Source organism: Mesoplodon mirus (genome assembly GCF_964341445.2).
Source record: "Mesoplodon mirus genome assembly, chromosome: X".
NCBI classification, from domain to species: Eukaryota; Metazoa; Chordata; class Mammalia; order Artiodactyla; family Ziphiidae; genus Mesoplodon; species Mesoplodon mirus.
The window spans coordinates 138177403-138201340 of NC_138981.1; the positions used below are offsets into that span (position 1 = coordinate 138177403).

Consider the following 23938-nt stretch of genomic DNA (forward strand, 5'->3'; position numbering starts at 1 on the left):
TCCCCCCACATACCTCAGTGTTTCTCAAGGAGAAGTCCCTCTGCAGGAGAGTTATCCTGGAGGACCCCCAAGTCCTCCAGGATGCCAGTGTCCAGAGATGAGGCCCATGGTCACACCTCTTTAACATGCACCCCACATAGGGTTGCTAGTTGATCAACTTCAGATCAACAATGAATAAACAACAAAATGTCCAAATGGGATACACTTGCACAAAAAAAAAATTGATCCGAAATTCAAGTTGACCCAGGTGTTCTGTTTTTATTAGCTTACTCAGTTTTCCATTCCTCCTCATCCCTTCTTGCTTCTCACCCTCAGCCTGGGGCAGAGACTTTAATGCCATCTGCCAGGATTTCTCTTATAGGTCATCCCATATGGGCCCAGGAGGGAGCTGGACAAGGTCACTGGACCCGAACCACACAGAGATTCTAAGACACCATCCAGCAAATAAACTGACCAGAGGTTGGCTAAGCTTAACCTACTGTTATAATCACCTGGCTTTCCCCAATTTGTCCCAAGCACAAATTACCAATAAGACTCTTTTCCAGCTGTACACTTTGCCAAAACTATTTTTTAGGGCATCATTTAGGCTTATGCAAAACAATCAACTAATTTTAGAAACTGATGGGTTCCCAGGGCAAAAAGCAATTCACGTCCATAGTAAAGGATCATTTTGTTTTCTGTTCACGGGCTGGCAAGGAGTTTGGGATCTACCAGCCTACGTTCAATGAAATGGTTTAGAAGCTGAACACATAGTCAAGGCTAAAGAAGTCATCCTTAGAGAACAAGAGCTCAAAATAAGAAAGGTTTTATTTGAAGACAAAACAAATAGCGTGCACACATACGCACACACACACACACACACACACATCCAAATGCAAGTAAGAGAGTTCACTGGGTTTTATAAAAGAGAAAGCTGCGGGCTTCCCTGGTGGTGCAGTGGTTGAGAGTCCGCCTGCCAATGCAGGGGACGTGGGTTCGTGCCCCGATCCGGGAAGATCCCACATGCCGCAGAGTGGCTGGGCCCATGAGCCATGGCCTCTGAGCCTGCGCGTCCAGAGCCTGTGCTCTGCAACGGGAGAGGCCATAGCAGTGAGAAGCCCGCGTACCGCAAAAAAAAGAAAAAAAAAGAAACTTTGATCATGCTATCTAATCCTTCACCTGTTATGTGCCAAAGTAATGTGATTTTTCCCCCTTCCAAACCACTACTTGTTCTTTTATTCCTTGGCTTATTAAAAGACTTCCGGGCTTCCCTGGTGGCGCAGTGGTTGAGAGTCCACCTGCCAACGATGCAGGGGACACGGGTTCGTGCCCCAGTCTGGGGGGATCCCACGTGCCGCGGAGCAGCTGGGCCCGTGAGCCATGGCCGCTGAGCCTGCGCGTCCGGAGCCTGTGCTCCGCAACAGGAGAGGCCACAGTAGTGAGAGGCCCGCGTGCCATAAAAAAAAAGAGAGAGAGAGAGAAAGCTGCACTCAGGTGCCAATTAAAATTGGAACCATTGAAGGGATGCCCCCTGCTTGTGGTAACACAAGTACAACATGTGCTTGTGAAGAAGTTGTTCTGCGGTGGCATAAATGTGGGAATGCGGGACAAGAGTTAAGCGATACAAGGCAGAATAGCAGGTGTGCAAAAGCTCAAAGACCCTTTTCTCCACTCTAACGTGCTCTCTTTCTGCCCTGGGGAATTAAAGCAGTTAGTAGGTCACCTTACAAAGAACCTCAATTTCAAAGAACACTTTAAAAAGTTGAAAATAGATTCAGAGTTATTACTAAAGTCAAACAGAGAGGTCAGTGGGGGAAAGATGATTTACTTTCTCAAAATCCAGGCTTCACACAACAGCAGGCACGAAATCGAGTTCCACGTGCTTGCGCTATAAAGGATGACACTGATCTTAATAAAGGCTGGTCTTCTTCATGATGCGCAGGAACTCTTGCTCATTGACTTCTCCATCTCCATCTCTATCGGCCTCATCAATCATTTCCTGCAGCACAGAAAAGATTCCGGTTAGGTTAATTCATAAATGAAATGAAAATGTGACTAAGTAATAGGCTTTAAAATGCTACATGAATAGACAATTGTGGTCCACCTGATGCAAATGTGCTGCTTTTTATAATGGCTTGGTTCCTGAAAAGTCACTTGAAAACCAAGCCATACTTTGCCACATGTGTATCACCTAGAAGGGAGCTCAACGATCATGTTGACTAGGGACATTCCTAAAACCTAAAATAGTAAGTAAAATTGTTCACGTGTGTATTTTTCTGGGAGCAGCATCCATAGGTTTGTCACACTATCAAAAGAGAAATTAAGTAGTCAACGGAGCGACGAGAGAACACTAGTTTTCCTTCATATGTAACCAGAGAAAATGTAACTCAGAAAAGTCACACAGGGCTCCAGGCTGATGCATCACAAACCTGCAGCTCCTCATCGGTGAGGTTTTCACCCAACTCCTTGGCCACACGTTTTAGATTTTTGAACGATATCTTCCCAGTTTCATCATCATCGAAGAGCTTGAAAGCTTTCAGGATTTCTTCTTTGGTATCTTTCTCAGACTTAACAAGTAGAACATAAAACACATGAATACGGAGACATTCGTGACTCATACTTACTCGGCTCCTGCAGCCCCACCACTGCCCATCCCCCCTGCCCTGCACAGACATCTTGGTAACAGCCTTCATGACCATAGGTGCTAGATCACAGAAGATCACACATCAACCAGGGTAGAAAAAGGGGACAAACGATGAAATTATTACAAACCCAGAGGCTAAAAAGGAAATATAAAGCATTGTATTTAAAACACTTTCTGTATAAACCAAAGAGAAAGTAGATTTGTTTTTAAGATATACAAGCAGATGGTGGAGTTAAATTTAGGGGAAATATACTGCTTAAGCTGGTGGAGGAGGGATCCTTTTGGTGAGGGTGGAGGGGAAGGGAGGAAAGAGAAGGCTATTTCACTTGTTATGAGATCACAAAGCATTACTGGGATCCCAAGTACTCTAACAGAGGAAAAGAGTAAAATCTCCAAGAGCTCCAAGTCCAAATATTCCTGAAAGGTAGCTAAAGATAGAGAGAGCCTCTAATAAGAGCAATCTGGGAATCAACCTTGAATGTGGGACAGCTTTACTAGGTTGTTACAGAATGTTAAACTTCCTGAACTCTTAAACTAGTCCCTGAAGAAAAATATAGGTGTGATTAGATAATTTCAAAGCAACAGGATTATTAGAGTAGGAACAGGCCTGTGCCCTGGGAAGCACACCTGAAACACTGATGGAGTTACTTTTCCACAGGCCAGTAGAACATAGCTGAGCCACATTAAGGAGGAGCCAGGAGGTCAACAAAAGAGAAATGGACCAATGTGAACATCTTTCCTGGGTGGGACACTCAGGGGACTGAGGCAGACTGGTGAGGTGTCATCTTAGAGTCTCTCTGGACCATTTGGACCCTTTAAAAGGGTGACACCCAAGAGACTAGAAAATGGGTGAATTCAACCTTGAAGTGGTGAAAGACCAAATCCTCAGTGCAATAAAAACACAGCCTCAGGCTGAGGCTGCCCAGAATAACGACAAATAGGAGAGAAAAGAATCTCTAACTTTAAATACATGGACTTTGTCTTGTCAAAATGCGAGACACTGTAATATTGTTGGTGTTATTAAAAGTTTTACTGCTTTTGGTTATCACACTGACATACCGGTTGGAGAAAGGTAATAGCAGAAAACATGATAGCAGGAATACTTTTACTTCCTTTCAGAGGGTAAAATGACTTTTCCTGTGACTTTGTGGCCTTGAAGAAAGCCAAGTAGAACCTAAACATCCTAATTTCTCAGTCACAAATACTCTCCTTTATCTGAATGCTCCAGTTTCTATTAACTTTTCTTCAGTGAAGACATTTCCATATCGAGATTCAAATTTGTCCACCATTATTGGTGGAAAATATGCTGATCATCTTAGCTAACTTACCATTTTCTGCGTCATCACAGTCAAAAAGTCGCTAAAGTTCATTTTTCCTGTCCCTTCCTTATCAATTTCACTTATCATTTTCTTGATCTCTTCTTTCTTGGGTTCAAAGCCCAGTGCCCTCATTGCCACCTACAACAAAAAGAGGATCATCTCAATAGGCACATCTAAACCCAGGAGCAAAACAATGACAGTGCTGAGGGTGTTAAGCCAGCATCTGCCACAATCCTGTTAAAATGACTAAGAAACACTATAACATTCAGCAAATTGATATGTGCACTCAATTTTATTTAATAATTCTCGAGGTAAGTAAAGACAGGAAAACACAGCACAGAAGACAAAGAGGCAGAGAAAAGTCAAGGCAGCAGAGCAGGAATGTATAGGGCTTGCCTTAAGTTCCTTAACATCAATTGTCCCAGTGCCGTCAGCATCAAAGAGATCAAAAGCTTCTCGAATTTCCTGTTTCTGCTCTTCAGTAAGCTCCGGTTTAGGACTCATCCTTTTCCGCTGGGCAGTTGATGTCATGTTTGCCTTCTTAAAGTTAGAGGCCTTTATATGTTTTACAAACACAGAAGCACAATATTAAGAGTCCACATTTTACATAAAATAGTTACAACCACACGTATTTTAAGATAGTTTACACCAACGAATTCCAAAACTTTGCTTAACAAACTATTGTTTGTAGAAGCAAGGAAATCCCTTGTTCTTTTGGACGTCTCTTATTGAAAAATCATCCCAAAAGAGAGCTAGCCAAGGAGCTGACTGGGGAGAACTGTACAGATAACCATCTCTCCCTGAATCCGGGGATCCTAATTATAAAAATGTCCTTAGAACGCTATTCCGCTTCACTCTAAGTTCTCCGATTTTCTGATTACTTCTAGATTTAGGCCAAATATTACTAAGGTAAGATGCATGTTCTGTCAATATCGAATAATAAAATTCAATCCCCTTGGTACCTCTGAGCCTTCTCCAAGAATCTCAAAGTGTTTCCCTAAGTCCCTGTATTTAACATTTTAAATGCATTAACAATCAAACATAATAAACTGCCCCCCAGCTCTGTGCGGAAACTTTAGTAGAGGCGGCCAGAAGACCAGAGTCAGAGAGGGGTCGGGGCCTGGGGGAAACCCGAGTCTTTTTTGCCCAGGGACGGTCACGGAAGGGGCTGGAGAAGGCCAGGGGAACCCGAGGGGCGGGTAGGGGGCGGCTGTGGCTGAAGGGGAGAGAGCGACGAAGCACAGGCCCAGCAGGGCAGCCGGCATCTCTACCCTACCCTCCGGGAAAGCTCTCAGAGGAAGAAGGAGTGCGCCAAGGCCGAGAACCGCGCAGGAGAGGTGGCGGGGCCTTGCCAAGGCCTGGGAAGGGCTCAGCCTCTGGACGCGGGGCTCCAGACGGCGGCACGCACTCACCATCGCGGATGGACTCCACTTCCCGTTGTTACGGCAACCGACGTACACAGTGACTCGGCTCCATTCCCACCGCCCCGCGCGCGCGGCGTCGCTCCCCATTGGCGGACCGCTCGCTGCCACTCCCCATTGTCACAGGGCTGGAGTGGGTGGGGCTAACCTGAAGAACTCCCGGCACTGGGCGGGGGGCTGTGCGCTCCCGGCCTGGCCTCATTGGGCAGGATCACGCCGCGAGCGCCGGTTGGCTGAGCCAGCACCGAGCCGAGCCAATTCCCTTGGTGATAGAACCTCGGCAGATCCTCGGCTCACGCGGGCGGGGAGAAAAGGGTGGCTGCAGGCCGCTGGAACGCTGAGGATGCAGGCTGCGGACGCGCTGGGGACAGCCAGGGGGCCGCCTACGGACGGGTAAGGGTTGCGACCTGGCCCTTGTGTCGACAACAGGACTGGAAGGGTTGGGTGGGGCGATCCGGGTCGGGGACTCTCTGGTCTGGCCTGAGATTGAGTTAGGGTCAGAGAGGCCAGAGAAGACCGTGACCTATTGTGTTTGAGCAGACACTGTACTCACTGGGCAACTGAGACCCAGAGAAGGGAAGGGACGTGCCAAGCCTTGTCGCAGAGGTTCGGACGTCTGGGAGTTAGCGGCCAAATGCAGCTGAGGCTCTTTCTTTGAGCGTGTCCCTTCAAGAGCACCCCCTGCCTCTCAAGTAGGTTCCAAGACAGGATCACTTTAGTTCTTGCCTGGCTTAAAGCAGCCCAGGAAAGTGAGCTGGAGGCCTGGGAGCGGACTTCGAAGGGAGTGAAGCAGATACGAGCGTGAGAGGGAGCAGGTCATCAAGATCTACTCTTTTTGACACCCAAACACTCAAGGTGGATAGTGAGGAGCATTGCAGGCGGAGACGCCTCCTGAGCAAAGTCACAGGAGTTTTGGAAGTGTGAGACCTGCCTGGAGAATTACAAGGGGACGTGTGCCAGGGTATGAGATGAGATGGAGCTGCGGCAGTGGAGCTGGAGGTCCAGGGTCTGCCTTCAGCTAGCTCAGTGTAAGGGCACTTCTTGGCTCTCAGCCCTTACCTGCTTCCCCTCTGGGCAGGGGACAGAGCATAAGTTTCTCAGGCTGAAAAAAAGCCTGAGGTTTATTGACATTCATTAAACGAGAGTGTTCGCCAACCTTCTGCCCTTTACCCTCTTCCTCTTTGAGCATAAACCAGGTCCAAAACCTCGCAGCCATATTTGACTCTTTTCGTGCCCCCTTCCCATTAACCAGCCTCCAAGTTCTATCCATTTTCCCCCGTAAATGCCGTTTCTTTTCTCTTTCCCACCTCTGCTGCTCGCTCCTCTCCCACTTCAGGCCTTCAGCAGCAGCCTCCCTATGAGTACAAGCCAGACAACCACCCCCTCTGTTTGACTCACGCCTCCAGGGCCTTAGAACTTGGCTTAGGGATCTCCTCCCCACCTCGTTAGTCAAAGGCACTTCTGCAATGTTCTGCTAAGCCTGACTCCCACCCCAGATGCTGGACTCCCTGAATGTCTGTGCTGTGCAAGGTTCTGTTTGGCAATGGCCTTGTGAATGAGGCAATGTATGAGTGAGTGAGCTGACACCAGGGTGCTTTTTTACAACTTTTTGACAAGTTACAGCTCCCCTTTTACCCCTGGGGCTTGTTTCAGCCCTGCAGCAACTCTGAAGTCTGTGGGAAGGATCGCTACTCTACAGATGAGGCCTCTTAGACCAGCCACAGCAGCACAGTTCAACCCATACTCTCCATTCCAGGGTCCTTGCTGGCCCTCCAGGGGCTCACAGCCTGGCGGGCCAGGACAGATGTGACGGGGAGAAAGCCTAAAGCTGTGTGCTGTGTTAGAATGAGAACAGAAACCTGTTCTGAGGAAGCTGCTAACCTTGCTTGGGGAGGGGGAGGAGGTTCCACAGAGGTGACAGCTGAGCAGAGCAGCTCACCGTGGAGAGGACAGGGAGGATATTCCAGGTGGAGGGAACAGCATAAGCTAAAGCTCTCAGGCAGGCTGTTGGCTTTATCAGTGGCCACCACAAATTCAAAATCAGGGCCTTTCTGTGTCTTAAAAGTAAATAGACCAGCAGAGAGATGAATGACTGACAGAAGCACAGAGACACCTCAGATCCATAAAAGGACAAGACTGAGCTGATTGAGACTTTTGGGGAAGTGGTGGGAAGCCTTGGATGCTGTTGGCGTCGTTCTTCCATAGACTAGGGTATCGAGCTCACGGTGGCCACAGTTTAGCTTCCTGCACTGAGTCTGTGGACAGCAGCAGGCCAGTGCCCCAACTACCCCAACACACCCCTGTGAGCTCCTCTGGATTTCCCCTTCACAAAGAGCCTGGTCTCCCACAATCGTGAAGGAAGGAACACTTGTCTCTATCTGGTTCAAAATGGAGCAGAATATCCCATCCTTTTGTCCCCAGGACTCACTAGCTGGGGACTCTCCCCAGCAGGAAGGCGGTGATGGGCTCACTCCCTTCTCTCTGTATCTAATCCTATCAGTGACCTTCCTCCCCCTTGCCCAGAAGTGGAGCCAGGTGCTTGGGTTTTCCTAATAGAAGATGGTTCTCTTCCTAGATTCTTTTTAGCCTAAGACCTTGTCCCAGTGTGTATAGAGGAACAAGGGCATACATACTGGTTTTAATTCAGAGACGTATCATTTTAAGGAAAAAGACTTGAGGCTTCTGACGTGTGAACCTTAACAATGCCAGCCCTTAGAACGTGGCTCTTTGGGGTCTTATTTTCTCACTTACAGCTGTTTGTGTGAGTGTATGTGTGGTACAATAGACAACTGAAAATTTACCATTTTAACCATTTTGAGGGTACAGTTCAGTGGCATGAAGTGCGTCCACATTGTCGTGCAACCATCACCACCATCCGTCTCCAGAACTCTTTTCATCTTGTAGAACTGAAACTCTATATATACTAAGCATCACTCCCCGATTCTCCCACTTCTCCCAGCCCCTAGCACCCACCTTTCTCCTTTCTGTGTCTATGAATTTTACTACTCTAGGGACCTCATGTAAGTAGAATCATATAGTATTTGTCCTTTTGTGTCTGGCTTCTTTCACTTAGTATAATGTCTCCAAGGTTCTTGTTTCACTTAGTTTAAGTTCATCCATGTTGTAGCATGTGTCAGAATGTCCCTTCTTTTCATTTTTATTTTATTGTGGTAAGAACACTTAAGATGAGATCCACCATATTAATAAATGTTTGAATGTACAATAGGTACAACACACCTCTAGAGCTTACTCATCTTGCTTAACTGAAACTTTCTGCCCACTGATCAGTAACTCCCCCTTTCCCCCTCCCCCAGTCCCTGGCAACCACCGTTCCACTCTTTGATTCTGTGAATTTGACTCCTTTAGATACCTCATTTAAGTGGAATCATGTAGTATTTGTCCTTCTGTGACTGGCTTATTTCACTTAGCATAATGTTCTCAAAGTCCATCCATGTCTCATATAGTGGAATCTCCTTTTTTTAAGGCTTAATAGTATTCCGTTGTATGTATATACCACATTTTCTTTATCTATTCATCCATCAATGAACACTTAGGTTGTTTGCATGTTGGCTATTGTGAATAGTGCTGCAATGAGCTTAGGAGTACACATATCTCTTCAAGATTCTGGCTTCAACTCTTTTGAATATATACCCAGAATTGGAATTGCTGGATCATATGGTGGTTTGGTGGTTCTATTAGAATTTTTTTAAGGAACCTCCATACTGTTTTCCACAGTAGCTATATCGTTTTTGCATTCCCACCAACAGTGTACAAAGTTTCCAATTTCTTCACATCCTTGCCAACACTTATCTTTTGACTTCTTGATAACAGCCATCCTGACAGGGGTGAAGTGGTATCTCATTGAAGTTTTGTTTTACATTTCCCTGATGATTAATGACATTGAGCATTTTTTTCATGTACCTGTTGGCCATCTGTATGTCTTCTCTGGAGAGATGTCTATTCAAGTCCTAAGCTCATTTTCTAATCAGGTTATTAGTTTGGGTTGGGTTTTTTATTTCTTTTTTTTTTTTTTTAGCTATTGATTTGAAGTTCCTAATACAGTCTGGAGATTAACTCCTTATTAGATATAAGTTTTACAGATATTTTCTCCCATTCCATAGTTGCCAGAATTTCCTTCGTTTTTAAGGCTGAATAATATTCCATTTTATCTATTTATCCATCAGTGGACACTTGGCTTGCTTCCACCTTTTGGCTGCTGTTCATAGTGCTGCCATGAACATGGGTGTACAAATATCTGTTCAAATCCCTGCTTTCAGTTTTTTGGAGTATGTACCCAGATGTGGAATTGCTTGATCCTATGGTCATTCTATGTTTAATTTTTTTAGGAACCACCATACTGTTTCCCACAGCAGCTGCACCATTTTACCTTCCCACCAACAGTGAACAAGGGTTCCAGTTTCTTTACATCCTTGTCAACACTTGTTATTTTCTGTTTTCTGGGGGGGGTTGATAATAGCCATCCTAACAGGTATGAGATGATTGCTCACTGTAGTTTTGATTTGCATTTCCCTGATGATTAGTGAGATTGAGCATATTTGCATGTGCTCATTGGTCATCTGTAAAGTATATATTTTTTGGAGAAATGTCTGTTAAATCACAACTCTTCTTGGTGTTCATTTGGACATGAACATATATCACATGGAGGATTTAGGTTGCAGGGGAGGGGGGCTGCCAGTGGGATCTGATTCATTCCCTAGGCTAGACCTGGGTACCCAGCCTCTAGAGACAACTAAAGTATCACCAAAATTCTTATCTGGCTTAAAGTATTTACAGACTTTAAAATAATTTGTATATAATTTGAGACAAATTAGATTTGATTTTGTTTTTGTTTTTACAAGAGGCTGGTTTGCTGAGAATTGTATGTGCATTATTTGAAAGTTATGTTATGGATCCAGGCTCCCTCTGCAAGCCCTAGGGGAGGATCCTTCCTGCCTCTGCCAGCTTCTGGGGGCTCCAGGTGTCCCTGGGCTTGTGACCACAGCACTTCAAATGCTGTCTGCCCTCTCATTTCCTCATGCTTCCCTGAGTATCAGGAGAGATTGAGTAAGAAACCAGCAGTGGGTATGGGTGAGTGTAACACCACCAGAAAAATAACAAACCCATTTGCCCCCAGTGAAGCTCCTGCATCTTACATGGGTGTCTGTGTGTACGCGGTTGAAAGCAGAAAGCATGGGTGCATACACACACCGTGTATTCATGAGTCCAGTGGATGTGTGAGGGCCAAGATATAGTGGTGAGCAAGATAGACAGGACCTCTAGGCACACTGTTTGCTAGGCCTTGGTGCAGGTGTCCAGATCCTTGTTCCCTGGCTGATGCACATTGAACCAAATGAATAAAAAGTTCGCCAGCCACATCTGTTTAGGGAGAACAGATGACAGGGCCATCTGCCAACACAAAGAGGATTATGGTGTACAAGACAGACGGGATAGGCATAGAACTACAGGTGAACCTTGCTTATTCATTAATGTGCTTTCTAAAAAGTTTTGTGAAAAATGAAGTTTTGAAATATATTTCCTAATAACTTCCATTATGGTTGCAGAAATATGTTTCCCCAAAATGGCTCCATCAGACATTGAGGATCCTAACATCCATTTCTAGGCCACAAAATCAGCTCCTACAGGGACACATGAAAGTGTGTGTGTGTGTGTGTGTGTGTGTGTGTAATTGGATTGCCTACCTGCCACCTCCTCACTGAAGAGTATTCTCTGAATCTAGCCTTTTGCAAGCAGTTAGACTTTCTTTGTCATGGATTTTGCCATCCCTGGGTGTTAGGGGATCTGTGACTTAGGTAAATTGACCACTTCCAAGAAAGCAGATGCAAGACCAAATGCATTGTAACCCCAAATTGAATTGAACGGCTTCTCTTTGTTTGCAATTCAGTGGTTTGATCTTGCTGTGGGACTTTATCACCTGATATGCTTTGCTACTGTCTCCTGGTTATGAACTGCTGGGTCCCCACCACACTCTGACCACTTCCCGAGGGTTTCTGATGGCCCCAGACACTCTGAGTTCTATATGTGGTCAGGGTGGCTTTAATTCCACCAACAAGGAGAGCTCTGTCTCTTCTTACTCTTCCTCCTCCCAGCCTCCCATGCCCTGGCACCATGGGGGTGAGCACTGAGTCCGTTTTATTGAGCTGCAGCAAAGAGACATGGCTTGAGCAGATTGATACACTTTCTGACAGTGCCAGGACAGGAACCTGGGCCTCCCGGGTCTGTTCATTTTCACACTGCGCTGCCACAGTCTACTAGTCTACTGATCGACTCGAGAGAAATAGACAATAATTGAAGTGCTGTGGGAAAAGCTGTGATGTTAGACATATTCTTTTCATTGTAACTGATGAATGAGATTATTTAACTGGCTTCCTGTTCTGCCTGTAGCCAAATATACAGTGAGTTATGGGCCCAGTCAGGCCCTTCTCTGAGGGCAGCCTGCATCACAGGAATGTTCGCTGAGTGCTTCATCCAGCAGCTGAAGCTATGGTTGAGCTCTTTGTGAAAACTCCATGTGTGCGTGGAGCGGGGCGGGGGGGGGGCATCCACACAAAACACTAACAACTAAAAGATGTTTCAGTTTATATAACATGTCTGTCTCTAAATATGTCTTTAAGGAGAGAAAAGTTGACTGCAGACAGGGCCAAATTTGCAGCTGAAATGGAGCAAGCAGCTGGTGAGCCAGTGCAAGACCAGGGCACATGGACACATTTGACAGAAGACACTCCAAAAGTGAGTACAAAAAGGGTTAACCAAAACCAGGTAAGGGGAAAGTCGAGCACATACATACCAACAAGACACTGATACGTAGCTATGGGTTAAAAATCGTATTGGGTTCATTTATTAAATCAATCAGTGTTGAGTATTGTTTCTTTATAGAAGATATATATCTTTATTTAAGGCACCAGTTACTTATTGCTGTGTAACAAACTCTGTCAGAATGTAGTGGTTTAAAACAACACCTGTTTCTTTGTTCACGATTCTACAGGTTGGGCTCGGCCCAGCCGGGGGGCGGGGGTTCCTTGGTGGGTCTCCCCTGGGCCTGCTCTCACAGCCGCTATCATGGGGACCCTGAGGTGTATGTTCCAGGCAGCCTCACACACATGGCAGTAACTGCTGGCTGTCAGCTAGGTGCCTCGGTTTGCCTTCACGTGGCCTCCAGCAGGTTAGACTGTGCTTCTGGGTAGAATGGCAGAAGCCTTTCCAGGGCCAACAAGGGCGGTAGCAAGGCCTCCTAAAGTCTAGCGTCGCAAGTGTCAGAAGGGACTTGAAGGAATTGTCAGGCCTCTTGGAGATTTTTCCACAAAGATCTGCAAAGGGTGGCTTGGATTCACTTTTGCTGAACGAACACTTCAGAAATGAAATCACACCAAGGTAAAAAAATGTGTTTATATCAAATGTTAGTAAATCAAGGATTCCCAGGAGGTTGCCAGAGGTCACCAGATCACCCTGGTTTTAGTGTACAGCTCAGAGTAAGGCCTTCTCTATGCCTCTGTAGTTGAGTGTTAATCTGAGATTCTAGTGCTCAGACAAACCACCAGAGCTCCTTGCCATCTGTAGTTCATTATTTGTGTGAATCAGCACTTTACTGATACTCAGCAACCAAAAACAATCTGGATTCCGATGGTTGTTCGTTCTCATTGATTGACTTTATAGGAAGTAAAAGTTACACAAAGTGCTAAAATAAAAAGAACACTTTCACCCTAACTTATATATACATTCTGTGTAAGACTTCTCTGAGAAAACGGCCCACGGCTAAAGACAAGGGAAAACAGAAAAGGATGGAATAAACCCAGTGACCTGGAGCATTCTCTTATCTCAAGATCATATTGCAATGAAATAGTATGTCTAGATGGCTTTCTTTCCTATTCTTTTTTTTTTTCTGTGGTACGCGGGCCTCTCACTGTTGTGGCCTCTCCCGTCGTGGAGCACAGGCTCCGGACACGCAGGCTCAGCGGCCATGGCTCATGGGCCCAGCCGCTTCGTGGCATGTGGGATCCTCCCGGACCGGGGCATGAACCCGTGTCCCCTGCATCGGCAGGCGGACTCTCAACCACTGCGCCACCAGGGAAGCCCCTCTTTCCTATTCTTTTTTTTTTTTAAGTTTTTTTTTAATGTCATTTATTTATTTATTTAGCCTATGTTGGGTCTTCGTTTCTGTGCGAGGGCTTTCTCTGGTTGTGGCAAGTGGGGGCCACTCTTCATCGCGGTGCGTGGGCCTCTCATTATCACAGCCTCTCTTGTTGCGGAGCACAGGCTCCAGACGCGCAGGCTCAGCAGTTGTGGCTCACGGGCCTAGTTGTTCCGTGGCATGTGGGATCTTCCCTGACCAGGGCTCGAACCCGTGTCCCCTGCATTGGCAGGCAGATTCTCAACCGCTGCGCCACCAGGGAAGCCCCCCTCTTTCCTATTCTTAAAACTGTCTCCAAGATGTCAATTTTATAACTCCCAGCAGTAACTCATTCTTGAGTCTCGCTACCTGTTTCCAGTCTGGAGTTTCATTCTTACTTGTTAGTGCATATTCCTTCTTGTCTGCTGGGCCCACTTGCCCCATACCATCTTTCATGGCCATGAAAAGTTAAGTGGTTATTTCACATGATCTCCCGTAACCGAATACCATGGTTCCATCCCACATCTGACTTCTCTGGGGTAAATGCCAGCTCTGTTCTCATCATTACAAAACTCTCTGTGGCACAGCTGCTGACCCACGCTTCCCAGGCAATATTGGCGCAACATTTCAGTATAATAAAAAAATCCACATCACTGTCAAAGAGAGGAGTACGGATTGCTCACATTTAAAATCATGAAACGAGATTGCACTGGACATAATAGCAAGGTTATTTGATTTTTTTAAATTAGACTATCAGCCTTTTGAAACAACTGTAACTAGAGATTGCAGATAATATAAACAAGAGACTCTGAAATCCTTTGGGATGCCCTTAGACATGTCTAGTTCAGACCCTCTTTGGGCTCAGGCAAACTTTTACTAAACCAAGAAAAAATAGCTTGGGAAGCAAGGAGGCTCAGAGTTATTCTAAAAAACTGAATTTGCCTGTGCAGTGGACTTGGGGGGAACGGGAGGAGAAGGGATTGCCAAAAGGGGGATCAAGTGGGATTTGTGTAACTTCATTTGCCTCTGCCCTGGGGGGGTGTTAGAAATTTTAGTAAAGGTGCAAATAATGTAGCGTGCTATGATTACATGTATATGGCCGTAATTGAAGCATAGACAAGAATGGGCTTAAAAGATAATTTGGTTGGTGGGGGGTGGCCTAGTGAGGCTGGCTCTGTCAGGAGATTACAAATGCCTGAACAAATGATGCTAATGCTGCAGAGCCATCTACAGATGGCCTGGTGGACTCCACTAGCAATACCATTCCAGATGGGATGACAGGTTGAGAGGGGTAGATCCATAGAAGAGGCTCTGGCACCCCTGCAGTCTCCTGCATGTCTCAATTATATAGGCATTTAAGGCATACATAGCAGGTTGGTTGGTTGGTTTTTTAATCAGGAGCAGAATTTCTTTAAGATCTCTACTTACCATCCCCAATTTTGATTTACTGTACATGAGCTCAGGGAAGAATGGGGGTTTGTCATCTTAAGGAAGCCCAGATATAGTTTTACAAAGACCCCTGGGAGGAGGGATATAACAGGTTCTTCATCGGGGACCCTTATAGCCAGCTTCATCAGTGTACACCAGCTACAGTTTTGCATTGACTCCCTGGAGTCAGAATATTTAAGTGCCTGCATGTGGTGCACTGTCCTTCCTTTATCCCCAATTACCAGAGTTGGAATTTAGCCAAAAGAGTGCATGTGTTGCGGAAACTGAAATGTAAACACCATAGCTCTCCCCTAATTTTTCAGCTTCCTCAGAGCTCAGAGAAGGGGAAGCAAAGCCCTGGGCCTGGCTGATGAACAGGTCACCCATCCTCCCTGCAACCCCACCAGGAGATCCCATCAGACAAAAGCACAGTCTTACATGGATGTGCTAAGGCAAGAAGGGGTTAGGTGATGAGCCAAAGCCACACAGCCAGCCCTATAGTGGTTGGGGAGCAAAGGGGGCTGACTTTCTCCTGCAAGTAAGGAAACTCTGCTTTCTTCTTTCTGATATTTTAAGTGCACACTGTCAATTGAGTCGGTGGCATGTTTTGATTTGTTCTGTTTTTCCATTCATGTGTGTGGTTGGTTGGTTGGTTGGTTTGCTTTTTGCCTTAGAAGTGCCCATGGATCAGCTATTGGGAGCAAGAAGGTGTCACTTTTTTTTTTCTTTTGCCACACTGTGCAGCTTGTGAGATCTTAGTTCCCCGACCAGGGATTGAACCCGGGCCACGGCAGTGAAAGCACCGAGTCATAACCACTGGACTGCCAGGGAACTCCCCTCAGGTCATCCAGTCTAACCAAAGTCTGCCTCAGTATCATTTGCTATCCTGTCTCTCCTGATCCCAGGAGAGAAGGTTGGCATTGGTGATAGGACACCAGAATTATATGAAGCTTCCAACTTGGTTCAAGAAGAGTTTCAAACTAAGAGATGGACCTGCCATCGCAGTGGCTCATGGTCTGTGAGTCCAGGCTCTTAATAGCTTCCAGTTCTCAGCACACCCGTACCCCTCTGCCATCCCTCCCTTTCTGCAGGCCACAAAATGCACAGTGATCGGAGGCTCTGGGTTCCTGGGGCAGCACATGGTGGAGCAGCTGCTGGCAAGAGGCTACACTGTCAACGTATTTGACCTTCGGCAAGGATTCGACGATCCCCGCGTGCAGTTCTTCCTGGGCGACCTCTGCAGCCAACAGGTAACAGGCCACCCAGCCTTGCCAATTGCCCCAGGCCCCTGAAGGGAGACTACCCGACTTACCCTGCTCAGAGGCCAGCCAAGTTGTTGTTTCCAAAAGAAAAGTTTTTTTGAAAAATTGTAAAGTTATAGGAAAGAATTTAACACACACCCACATTGTTACTAGTGAGAATGAGTAACTGTCATCTCTGTCATTACTACTCCACTCTGCCCTGGTAGTTCGAAGGCAAGTGTGGCCAATACATAAATGAGTGGGTGTAGCTGAGTAGCAATAAAACTTTATTTACAAAAAGTTGTCTGCGGGCCATAGTGTGCCGACTGTGGCCCCAGAGCGTATATCCGAAAATGCAATTGCTGGAGGTTTTTTTTTAATTGAGATATAACTCACATTCCATAAATTTCACATTTCTAAAGTGCACAATTCAGTGGTTGTTAGTCTGTTCACAAAGTGACGCATCCCTCACCACTATGTAATTCCAGAGCATTGTCGTCACCCAAAAAGGAAACCCCAGGCCTGCTAGCAGTCATTCCCCGTTTCCTGTCCTCCCCACCCCCGCCAGCCCTTGGCAACCATACATCTCCCATCTCTGTTGTGGACACTTCACATAAGTGGAATCATAATATTTGTCGTTTTGTGACTGACTTCTTTCCCTTAATGTTTTCAAGATTTAGCCGAGTTATAAGGGTGTTAATATTTTGAATTTTAAGATGTTGCCAAATTGCTCAACAAGGCTGCTTTGTCACTTAAGTTCACAGCAGCCATGTGGTAGGATCCCCATTGCTCACGTCCTTACCAGCACTTAGACTTTTTGGTATTGCCATTCTGGAGAGTGTGAAGTGCTGCCTCAGTGATGCTTAGTGTCACATGTCCCCCCTGCATGGGTGGCTAGGCTCCATGCCTTTTGCTGATCCTCCTTTGTGAAATGCATGTCGGTGACCTTCGCTCATTTGTCTTTGGCTTTACCTTGTTCTCCCTAGGGATGTGTAATTCCTTTCTATTTGAGACAGTCCTTTGCATGTTGTATGTATCACAGTGGCTTCCTTCAGCCTGTCACTGGGCTCTTCTTGGCTTTGGCATCGTTGGCTATAGTTTTGTTTATTTGTTTGTTTTGGATTTTAAGGCCATGGCTTCCCCTGCAGCCCTGTCAAATTCCAGGCTGTCTTCCTTACCCCACCCTCCCCACCTGTGGGCCTGGAGATGGGGTAGAAGTCTTCCTTGTTCATCATCACTGCTTCTCTCACCCTGACCTGAGCTCCCTCCAGCTTTGAAGGTAATACCAGCAGGCTGTACATACCCTAGTAGCCTTCCTTGTGGCCACGATCCACAGCCACCCTCTCCCTTTCCCAGGTGACTCCATCTCATTTCTCAGTGGTTTCAGCTCCTGGCCAAGGTCAAGCTCATCATAATTGTTGGCAAGTTCAGTATTCACACATAAGATCCTGCCAGTACCCTCGCCTTGGCCTCCACTCCTGTTGTCATTCCCTAGACCCGGACCTCGGTCATCCCCAGTAAGTGTGTCCTCTCCGTGATCTCACTTACAGGTGTTGCACTGTGAGCCCCAGCTCCTATCTTTCCAGCTCACAGCCTCTAAGACCTCCACTCTACCAGGTCTGTGACCCACCCAGGCATCTGGCCCTTTCCCACTATCCCTCAACCCATCCAGAGCTTCCCTGCTGTCAAGTCTATGGCTGACTTTCTCTTGCATGATTCTCAGCCCTCTTACCCATTTCTTCTCATTGTATGTATCAGAGTTCTCCAGAGAAATAACCAGGGAGACATGGATTGTGGGGGCTGGCAAGTCTGAAATTTGCAGGACAGGCTGGCAGGCTGGAAGCTCAGGCAGTCCTGAGGCAGATTTTCTTCTTACCAAAACCGCAGGTTTTACTCTTAGGCCTTTCAACTGATTGAATGAAGCCCACCCAGATTATCAAGGATAGTCTCCTTTGATTTCAAGTCAACTGATTATAGATGTTAACCACAGCTACAGAATATCTTCAGAGCAGCCCCTGGACTCATGTCTGCTGGAAAAATGGAGACAGCCACATGGACACATAAGCCTCCCCATCATGTTGTACTTCCTGGGTTAAACCCCAGCCCTGGTTAAATCCAGTTCTACCTCCCTGGGGGGGTCTCTGTGCAGCCAGACAGGGCTGGAGAAGAAAATACAAGCTTGTTGCCTCTTTCTTTATGGTCGTGGTCTTCAAGCGGCCTATGTACCTTCCGGCACCATATCCACAGACCTACACTCTGCACGTGCTTAGCCCTGGAAATGGTCCAGGCACCAGCTAGAGCCCGTGTCTTCTTCCCTACTTGGTGATTCCTCTAGGGATTCTCCACCCTCTCTCCTTGATCAGCAAGTTGTCCTTCTACCAGATCGCAGCCATTAGCACAGCCTCACCATCTTAAGAAAACAGAACACCCTGATGCGGCTTTAGCTACTGCCCCACTTTCCCCTTGTGGCCATTTGTTCTCAGCACCTCTGACTGCTTCCCTCCATTGTCTCATAGTAGCACTCCAGCTAGGTCTTCACCTAACAGACACTGACACAGCCACCAGGGACCTGGAAGTGACCAGATCTGGTGGCCACACCGTGCTTCTCATCTGCCTGGACCCTTCCGCAGCATCTGATAGTTTCTTCACTCACCACCTGCTCATTTCTCCTCCTGCCTCACCAGTTGCCCCTCCTCAGTCTCCTTCTCTCTGTAATTTCTAAACTTGGCAGGATCCAGGGCTTATTCCTTAGATCTCTTTTCTCCAAGCACACTTAGTGTCCTGGTGAATCCACTCCAGCTCACAGATTAAATACAGTCTAGAAGCTAATAAGCTCCAAGCTTGAGATCTCCAGCCTCGTGTCTATCCAGCTGCCTGCTGGGTATCTCTCTTTGTGCTGTATCTAAAATTCAGCTCCTGGCTCCCTGCTACAAGCTGGCCCCCTCCCCCACCACAGCCAACCTGCTCCTACTAAAGTCCTCACCATCTTGATAAATGCCCACTCTGTCTTTCGGATTGCTTTGGCCAGAAACTTTAGATTTATCCTTGATTCCTTTCTCTTCTGTACCCTCGATCCCATCCATCACCAAATCTTGTTGACTCCACTCTCAAAGTAGATCTCCAATCCATCAGCTTCTCACCCCTTCCATTACCACCCTGGTCCAAGCCACCACCCTTTTAACGCATAAATCAGACTTCAGGGCTCCCCTGTTCAGAAGCCTCCAGGGGTGCCCAATCCTATTTATAGCAAACATACAGACCTGAATAATCACCCACAAGGCCCTGCGTGATCCTACCTCACCCGCTCCCACACTCCCCCTCATTGCTCCGGTCTAGGTACACTGGCCTCCTTACTGCTTCTCAAACTCACCAACTGAGTTCTTGCCTCAGGACCTTTGCACTCGCTGCTCCTCCTGTCGGGAATGCTCTTCGTGAACCGCAGAGCTTGTTCGGGAAATTCCTGTAAGTCTTTGAGCACCTTATGCTAAGCATCCAGCCCCTCTGGTTCTCCCTTACTCTGCTTTGTGTTTCTGTGTAACACTTGGCACTAGCTGATATACTCTGTGTAAACTTAGGTACCTGTGCCCCCCACCCAGAGAATGTACCCTCCTTGATGGCAGGGATATGGTCTCATTTGATCACTGACATGTCCCCTCAAAGGAGACGGGCTCTTTAGCAAACTTCAGCTCCCCTCCAAACCACTCCCCCCCAACTCCCATGCTATCGTTGCCAGTATTTCGTTTCCAGATTTCCTTCACCCTGAAGACAGTGAAGGACGAGGGAGGGATGGACTGAAGTCTCCACTCACCAGCACCTCTCCTATCCCATTTCTCTCTCCCAGGTTCCTTCCTCTTCCTGCTGAAGCGTTTCCTGTAGCATTCCCTCCAGCGAATATCTGTACACAGTAAACTTGCTGAGTCCTTTTATGCCCGAAAATGTCTCTATTTTCCCCTCACTCATAAATGCTAGTTCAGCTGCAGGCGGAATTCTAGTTTCACAGTTTTCCCCCCATCGCTCAGTCTGAGCACCGTTCCTTTGTAGGTCAGCTGAATTTTCCTCATGCTTTTAGGATTTTCTTTTTTGTCCTTTATGGTCTGTAGAGAATATCTCTAGGCCTAGTGGGCCTCATTTTGAGAAAATTCTTCAAATATTGACTTTACCCCCATTCTTTCTGGAAGCCTTACTGGACATACATTAAAGTGTTCCGTTATATTCTACGTGTCTCTTAGTCTCTCCTCCATGTGTTCTTTCTCCTTCTGTCTTTATAATATTTTATAGATTCTCTCTATTCCATATACACTCACAGCCAGGCCTGTTTCATCTGTATCCCCTCCCCACCCTCAGATTATTTTAAAGCCAAACCTAGACATCTTGTCTTTTTTTGGGTAAATATTTCAGTATTTGTTGCTAAAAGATAAGAATCCTTTTAAAAAACACAACTCCATGACCACACCTAAAACGTATTGACAATTCCTTAATTTCTAACCAGTGTTCAGACATCTCTGAATGTCTCACAATGTTTTTGTATAGTAGTCTTTCCAAATAAGGAGCCAAAAAGGTTGAGGAATACTGCAGTCAACTGAAGGGGCAGGACAGGAATGAAGTGTTTAAGTCTCTCTGAATTGATAAGTTCCCTTTCACATTTTAAAGCTTTAGATTGTTCACTGAATGCTGGATGTTTATCATAAACCATGGTCTGGATCTTGCAGATTTCATCCCCGTGGTGTTGTTGAACATGTCCGTGTAGATTATATTAAATACATTAAAATTATTTTCACCTGTTTCTTTTTACTTTTTTATGTTTTTTTAATTTTTTTACTTCTATTTATTTAATTTTTTTGGCCGTGCCACACAGCTCACGGGATCCTAGTTCCCCGAACAGGGATTGAACCCAGGCCTCCCCCCCACCGCCCCGCAGCAGAAGCGCAGAGTCCCAACCACTGGACCACCAGGGAATTCCCACTTTTTTCTTTTTTAATGTGGCTACTACAAAATTTGAAGTCATATCTGTGCTTTGTATTATATTTCTAATGGAGTAAAGACTGCATCTGATTTTGGTTTGGTTTTTTTCCTTTGGGGCATCATGGATTGATACCCCAATAGCCATAAGCACACCTAGTGCTCAGATTTTGCTTTCTAGACACCATTGCTCATAATAGGAACCAGGGCTTCTTGGGAAAATAGCCTATGCAGGACTCTGGGGCAGGGGTAGGTAGTACAAGGTGAGCCTGGAGTATTTTCTTAGGACAAAATTAAGGAAGTACTCAAAAACTAATGAGAATATGTCAAAAAGACACAGGAAGCAATTTGAAGAGCCTCCACTGGCCAAATTTGGGACATTTTGAGCCTCACGAAATATAATAGTGGATTACACAGAGGGAAAGGTACCCTTTTGATGGCCAAAATCTGGTAGCCATCATGTTAACCAAATGATTGGGTCAGCATCACCAACAGTGGGACAGACTGCCGTCTTGCTCCTCCTGGGTGATGGCCTGAGAAGGTCATAATGTCACTGGTGTGATGTCCTTGCCAAAAGTATTAAATCTAAAAGACTAATCCAAATTGAGGGGACATTATTGGGACAGTTGGGGAAGTTTGGATAGAGACTAATGATTGGATAGGAGTATCCTATCTGTTACATTTCTTGCATATGATCAATGTTTTGTGGTTATTTAGGAGGACGTCTTTGTTCTTAGGAGGTGCCTGGTGAAGACTCGAGAGGCTAAGTGGCATGATGTCTACAGCTTACTCTCAAATGGTTTCAAGAAAAAGCATCATGTCTACATAGAGAAAATTGTGGCAAAATGCTAATCATTGGTGGATCTAGGCACATAATTCATGGTTGTCTTTCTTTTGGTGATGTTAGTATCTATTGATCATTCCTAGATCTTATTACTTAGTTAAGGTTTCACAAAATGGTGACGTGCCATTATTCTCTCTTTATGTCTTAGCTCAAGTCTTTGCACCTCGTGCAGATTAAATGCTTGACTCTTCCCCTTTATTTGCCACTTGGCAGAAGGAATTCTTCCTCTTACTGGGGATCAAATTGTCCCTTCCTTTTTGGCCACTGGGAGCGTCTTCAAGTTGGCTCTCCAGCCCTTTTAACAGGAATTATTTTCTGGTGCCACAAGGTGTTCCTGGCTCATCTTGTCTGTTTCCTGCCCCAGATCTGCAATCAGCCGTTGATCTCAGGAGCTCTGCTTCCCTGTAGCAATAAATTCAACGTACATGTTTTTGTCTCAGGTTACTGTTTTATGTCTAGTTTCACAGAAAGGAATGCTGCTGTGTATTGGGTATTTACACTGTCTTTTCATATGATTCATAATGTGTGTCTGTGGGCTTTAACTCCAGGTGCCCTGAATTGTGCCCCACCCACTCACCACCCATGAGGCACAAAGGCAAAGATGCTGCCTTTCTCTGGATCCCACAGGCTTCTCATGCCCCAAACCAGTTTTTATTTGGGCCCAGGTAATGGGGAGGGGGGCGGTTAAAGGGACAATATGGTTTCTGTGCCAAGTACTCATGTGTTGTCGGACTCTTTGACAATGAAAATGTATTTCTGTGTTGCTTGTAGAATTATTAAAGGGCAAGACACATACATGCCCCAGATTGGCGAGTGGTAACGTGAGGAGGATGTTTACTTGTCTAAAGCACGAGTGATTTTTTTTTTGTCTTTGTTTGCTTCTCCAGGATCTGTACCCAGCTCTGAAAGGTGTAAGCACAGTTTTCCACTGCGCATCGCCCCCACCATCCGGTAACAACAAGGAACTCTTTTACAGAGTGAATTACGTTGGCACCAAGAATGTCATTGAAACTTGCAAAGAGGCTGGGGTTCAGGTAAGGGGAAAGCTGGAATGAGTGCTGTCAAGAACGTGTGATGGCCATTTCCAAGTGTGTGGGGACCAGGGCTCTTGTTCTCTTCCTGTGCCTAGCCAGGCTTGCTTTCTAAAGTGTTGTGAAGAGCCTAGAAATTCAGCCCTAGGAGGTGCTGAGCATCTGAACAGACGATCTGAGGACCCTAAGGTTTGGTAGTCTTGGTTAAAGAGCTACAAAATTTAGAAATTGCTTGTATTTTTTATTGTGGCTTATATATATATATATATATATATATATATAATGTAGATATATATAAAACATAAAATTTTACCATTTTTAAGTGTACAGTTCACTGGCATTAAGCACATTCACATTCACAACCACCACCATCATCCGTCTCTAGAACTTTTTCATCATCCTAAGCTGAAATCTGTACCAATTAAACACTAACTCTCTCCTCCCCCAGCCCCTGATGCCCACCATTCTGCTTCCTGTCACTATGAATTTGACTCTAGGGACCTCAGAAGTGGCATCAAACAACATGTGGCCTTTTGTGTCTGACTTACTTCACTTAGCATAACATTTTCAAGGTTCATCTGTGCTGTAGCAAGTATCAGAATTTCCTTCTTTTTCAAGGCTGAATAATATTCTGCTGTAGAGATGGAGCACATTTTGTTTCTTCATTCATCCCTTGGTGGACACCAGGGCTGTTTCCAAGTTTTGACTATTGTGAATCATGCTGCTGTGAACATGGGTGTGCAAGTATCTGCTCCACTTTCTGATTTCATTTCTTTGGGATAAATATCCAGAAGTGGAATTCCTGGATCATACAGTAGTTCTGTGTTTAACCTTTTAAGGAACTATCATACTATTTTCCAGACTTTACTTATATTTTCAAAGGAAAACACACTATTTCATTTTAGCCAATGGAAACCTGCTATAACTCAGACCCGAGGGGGTACAGT

General features: G+C 45.8%; 2 protein-coding genes across 2 annotated transcripts in view; one reads left to right on the forward strand and one right to left on the reverse strand.

Moving 5' to 3' along the window:
* Positions 1–789: 789 nt before the first annotated feature.
* CETN2 (centrin 2) lies at positions 790–5465 on the reverse strand. The gene is made up of 5 exons (XM_082609667.1): positions 5355–5465; positions 4339–4497; positions 3952–4080; positions 2409–2546; positions 790–1978 (listed from the first exon to the last, which is right to left on the reverse strand). Exons 1-5 carry the CDS (start codon positions 5451–5453, stop codon positions 1889–1891), a joined length of 615 nt encoding a protein of 204 aa, XP_082465793.1. The 5' UTR covers positions 5454–5465; the 3' UTR covers positions 790–1888.
* A 126-nt stretch (positions 5466–5591) lies between these two features.
* Positions 5592–23938, forward strand: part of NSDHL (NAD(P) dependent 3-beta-hydroxysteroid dehydrogenase NSDHL) — a 29188-nt gene continuing 10841 nt past the window's right edge. Inside the window, exons 1-4 of the mRNA XM_082610642.1 lie at positions 5592–5756; positions 11996–12110; positions 16008–16166; positions 22848–22994. Coding sequence (XP_082466768.1) covers positions 5707–5756; positions 11996–12110; positions 16008–16166; positions 22848–22994 — 471 coding nt within the window. The 5' untranslated portion in view covers positions 5592–5706. The remainder of the gene's footprint in view (positions 5757–11995; positions 12111–16007; positions 16167–22847; positions 22995–23938) is intronic.

Excerpts from the sequence above, each read along its gene's own strand:
- CETN2 (XM_082609667.1), bottom strand. The coding sequence starts at position 5,453 with ATGGGGAGCGACGCCGCGCGCGCGGGGCGGTGGGAATGGAGCCGAGTC. Across the intron at positions 4,498-5,354 it reads AGTGGAGTCCATCCGCGATG|GCCTCTAACTTTAAGAAGGC; the intron begins GTGAGTGCGTGC and ends AAACATATAAAG. Across the intron at positions 4,081-4,338 it reads TTGATGTTAAGGAACTTAAG|GTGGCAATGAGGGCACTGGG; the intron begins GCAAGCCCTATA and ends TTTTTGTTGTAG.